The sequence below is a fragment of the Penaeus monodon genome, chromosome 27, assembly GCF_015228065.2.
Source record: "Penaeus monodon isolate SGIC_2016 chromosome 27, NSTDA_Pmon_1, whole genome shotgun sequence".
NCBI lineage: Eukaryota > Metazoa > Arthropoda > Malacostraca > Decapoda > Penaeidae > Penaeus > Penaeus monodon.
The window spans coordinates 19,954,048-19,958,350 of NC_051412.1; the positions used below are offsets into that span (position 1 = coordinate 19,954,048).

A 4,303-nucleotide genomic window follows, 5' to 3' on the forward strand; every position below is an offset into this window, starting at 1 on the left:
AGGTGGATGGGCGGTGACTAGGTTTTCTAATTTTACTCTAAGGATGGAGGAGGTATATATTTCTCTGATCATCCATCATCCGTGCTATTATGTTAACAGGATAATAAAAGGAAGAGCAAACAGGACAAAAAAGTGTAAAAATCATTAATGATATTCAGTTTATTTTGTAATTTTGTTTTTATAGTAGACAGGAATGACGGCAGATCACAGACAGTTATGTGGGGACTTCTGGATCTATTTTTTTACTGGAGACTCTCCTTGATAAAGCTTTATCCACAAGATCTTATGAAAAGCATTTTTTCATGCCAATATCTTCTATCCTGTAGACCTGTCAAAGGGCGTGCCCCTAGGCTCGCACAACAGCATCCAATATGGCAAACCCGACAACTGCATCAAGGGCTCTCGCAGCAACGTGATGCCCGTGCTGTTCTTCATGCTGGCGCAGCTGCTGCTCGGCGCCGGCGGCTCGCCCCTCTTCACGCTCGGAACCACTTACATCGACGACCACGTCAAGAGAGAGAGCTCATCCATGTATATAGGTGAGAGTGAGATACAAATACATAAGCACGCCGCGTGCTTATGTATTTGTTATACTGCTATGAATTTCTGATGCATTCAGGGACTTTGAATTAGATTGTCATGTGGAAGTTGTGTTGGATGATTACTTGTTTATTATTTTTGTCTGCCGTATGTGGTTTTTGGACTAAACACGACCTCCATTCCAGGGATTATCTACACCATGGTTGCCTTTGGTCCTGTTCTGGGATTCCTACTTGGCGCTTACCTCATTTCCTATTATGTCGACACCATGTTTGTTGACACATCGGGCATGCAAGCAAGTAAGTGTTTTTTATGAAGGTATTTACTAGTCATATGTTTTATAATCTGTTTTTTTGTCTTGTAGTTTCCAAATTTTAAGAATTCAAGTGAAATCAAAATAATCTTAGTCATCCTCTCATTTTTATACAATTTTAAAAATTGTTTTAACTGTTTTTAATCTCCAAAACTATTTAAAGAAAATTCATCATATATGATATTTTTTTCTGTGCATGAATGTAAGACAAAGTAAATTCAAGTTTTAACAGAAATAATCTCGCTTTCTTCCCTAGATCACAAGCACCCGCGGTGGATTGGCATGTGGTGGGGAGGATTCCTGTTATGTGGGTTAATGCTGCTCTTGATCTCCATTCCGTTCTTCATGTTCCCCAAGACTTTGAAGGTGAGGAAGATCGTGTTTGTGGTGAATTGATTTTGTCTTTTTAATGATGTATTATTTTCTTGTTTGTAGTTTACTGAACTGAGGACTGTAATACTAAAAAACTACATCTCTGGAAGAAATTTTGAGGTTCACAATTCCAGTTTTAGCCAACTGATTTCCTAGTACAAACTCCTATCTCTCCACATAACAGAAAGAAAAAGAAAAAGTGAGAATGGAAGAGAAGACTAAAGAGTTCCACAAAGGTCACCGGCGCACAAAGTCCCAGACGTCCACCTGCTCTCGGCACTCTACACTGTCCACCAAACGCGTCTACGGCAAGGATGTTAGAGGTGAGGACTAAAGAGGATGTGGGATGGAGTTCTTTTTGCAGGGCAGGGAAGTGCTCTGAGACAGAAACAGGGGCTTTTGCTGTGGAGTTGGGGTATATCTGGGGCAAGACCTTTTTGTCTGCCTGTCTTGGGGCTGCTTTGTAGCTATGAACTTATGACGTCAAAGTCTTAAGGATTCTGATATGATTGTTTTAAGTTATTGATAAATTTAGTGATCTATCCCATCACATCTCTCCACTTGTAATATACTTTGTCATCCTTTCATCATACATGACAAGTACATCTTCCAGTTGCTGCTCTGTATAATAATTCTTCATTGTGTTGGTAACTGACCTTAACAATAAGTGCCATATTATTTGAAAATGATATTTCTACCCAAAAATAATGTATTTTTCACTTCACAGACATTCCTCTGTCAATGTTGAAGCTGTTAGTGAACCCCATCTATGTGATGACGTGTTTGGGAGCATGCATGGAACTCATCATTGTGTCTGGGTTCATTGTATTTCTCCCCAAGTATTTAGAGACTCAGTTCTCACTTTCTAATATTCAAGCCTCCATTTTTACTGGTAAGTTTGTGCTATAGTGATAGAGTTTGAGAATGCAGTAGTTTATAGACAATATCTAGATGGGCAATGTCTTTAGAAAGAAATTTTTTGTATTGAAGTTTTTATCAAGTCATGTTTTATGTATATTGATTACATTGATTTCAGTAAATGCCAAACCTTGAAATTAAAACAGTTTACAACTATAAACGTAGTTCTTTCTATGTATTTGTATTTTTAAACAAGGTATTATTTCAACAGGTGGTATTGCAATACCTGGTGCTTGTATTGGTATCTTCCTTGGTGGCTACCTGCTGAAGCGGTTTAGTCTCCGGCCAAAAGGTGCCATACAGATGGTCATGGCTTTCAATTTAATTGGGCTCAGCTTCTATGGCCTCCTCTTTGTCCTGGGGTGTGACAATGTCAAGATGGCAGGCACCACATCTCCATACTTTAATAAGTATGATATATTTTTTACCTCAGTGTTTACTGAATGAATGATTCAGTTTGGAAATTTGTTATTGATTATTTTGTCTTGACTAAATATTTTGTTATTAGTTTATATGTATGATTGACATTATATATTTTTATTGTTTATTCATTGTATTATAGTCTTCTTGATACCTACTATCTTCATGCTCAGTGTAGCATAGAACTGCTAAGTTAATTTTTCTTTATATTTTACAAGTCTCTTCTTTCTTCTACAGCACAATGGCACACTCAGTGGCGAATACCCCCAATCGCCTAGACAATGCAGGGTCATTTCAGGTGAACTTGACTGCTTGGTGCAACACAGGATGCTCCTGCTCTTCATCACTGGTGGAGCCTGTGTGTGGCAACAATGGGCTAACCTATTTCTCTGCATGTCATGCTGGCTGCACTTCTTACTCCCAGCAAGACAAATTTGCTAATTGCACCTGTGAGTTGATTAAGCTGTAATTTCAAATAACAAATTCTTATTATTATCTGAAAAAAACATTAGAATTTAAGTACATGGCTTACCTTTGGCTTGTAGTTATTAAATTAATTCCATTGCAGGTATCCTTGGAGAGGGCAATCAGTCGTCACCGTTCCTCTCGTCCTCTGCAGCCGGGGGTGTTTTCTCTGAGGTGACTGTTGTCCCAGTGGCTACTGCAGGGCCTTGCTATTACCCATGCAACACCATCATGCCTTTCATGATCCTTCTGTTTTTCATGTGCACTGTTGTGGCCATAAGTCAGATGCCCTTGCTTATGATTGTTCTCAGGTAAGTGTTTACAGAAAAACATAGATCTGTTTGCTTAAGAGAATATGGTGAACTGTATTTTTTATTTTGATAATGATAGAAATAAGAATTAGCTAAATAAGCATCCCTGTAGTATACATGTACATGTGTTTGTCAGGAATTAATATAATTTTTCTCCAATAGGTCTGTAGATGAAGAAGAGAGATCGTTTGCTCTAGGTGTTCAGTTTGTGATATTCCGCCTCATTGCATACATCCCGGCACCAATCATGTTTGGATCTGTGATTGACTCCACTTGTCTCCTTTGGAAGAGCTCTTGCGGAGAAAAGGGAGGCAGATGTCTCATTTACGATATTGAGGCATTTAGGTTCAGGTGAGCTGTGATTTTTTCTGGTTCTCCACTACATTAGCTGCTGGAAAAAAGGGAATGGCAATAGATGAGATTAGATTTGATATAGTTTGAAGTAAAAGCCTATATTATTATGTGGAAGATAGGTATTATTGGTAATTGTAGTCTCATTGTGAAATATCATATGATAGTTTGCTCATTTGGGTCAGTCAGATGGCTGCCTCTTCAGATTTCCTCTTTAGAAAAATTTATCATTATTGTAATACCTTGTCTTTCAAAGGTAGTTTCAAAGAGGCAGGTGCATAGTTGCTTGTCCTGTTGGCCAGTAACTGTGTAAACTAGGCACAGGATCTTACTTGCAGGGGATTATGTCTTCATAAGTTAGTTATTAGTACCATTGACAAGTCGTTAATGAGCTAGAAATCTCTCTAAATTCACAGGGACTATAGGTGAACAAGGAAGATTATGGACAATTGCCAGAAAGGTCTCCCCATTTCTGTTCAGAGTCACTTTTGTTGATAGAAAGTTTCAAATGTTATCAAGGAATGTTTGTGCTAGCACACATTACGGTATAAAAATGTGAATTTCATATGGCACTTGTTACGTTTTTTTAGTCAACAGTTATCCCCTCAAGAAT

The 4,303-nt window shown here is 38.2% G+C and overlaps 1 protein-coding gene across 1 annotated transcript in view; it reads left to right on the forward strand.

Annotated features, from left to right (window-relative positions):
- Positions 1–4,303, forward strand: part of LOC119590666 (solute carrier organic anion transporter family member 3A1-like) — a gene marked incomplete at its 5' end in the record, with an annotated part of 8,051 nt that overhangs the window by 1,835 nt on the left and 1,913 nt on the right. Inside the window, 9 exon segments of the mRNA XM_037939346.1 lie at positions 327–539; positions 726–839; positions 1,110–1,219; positions 1,410–1,548; positions 1,953–2,117; positions 2,355–2,553; positions 2,801–3,012; positions 3,132–3,339; positions 3,502–3,690. Of these exon segments, the coding sequence (XP_037795274.1) occupies positions 327–539; positions 726–839; positions 1,110–1,219; positions 1,410–1,548; positions 1,953–2,117; positions 2,355–2,553; positions 2,801–3,012; positions 3,132–3,339; positions 3,502–3,690 (1,549 nt within the window).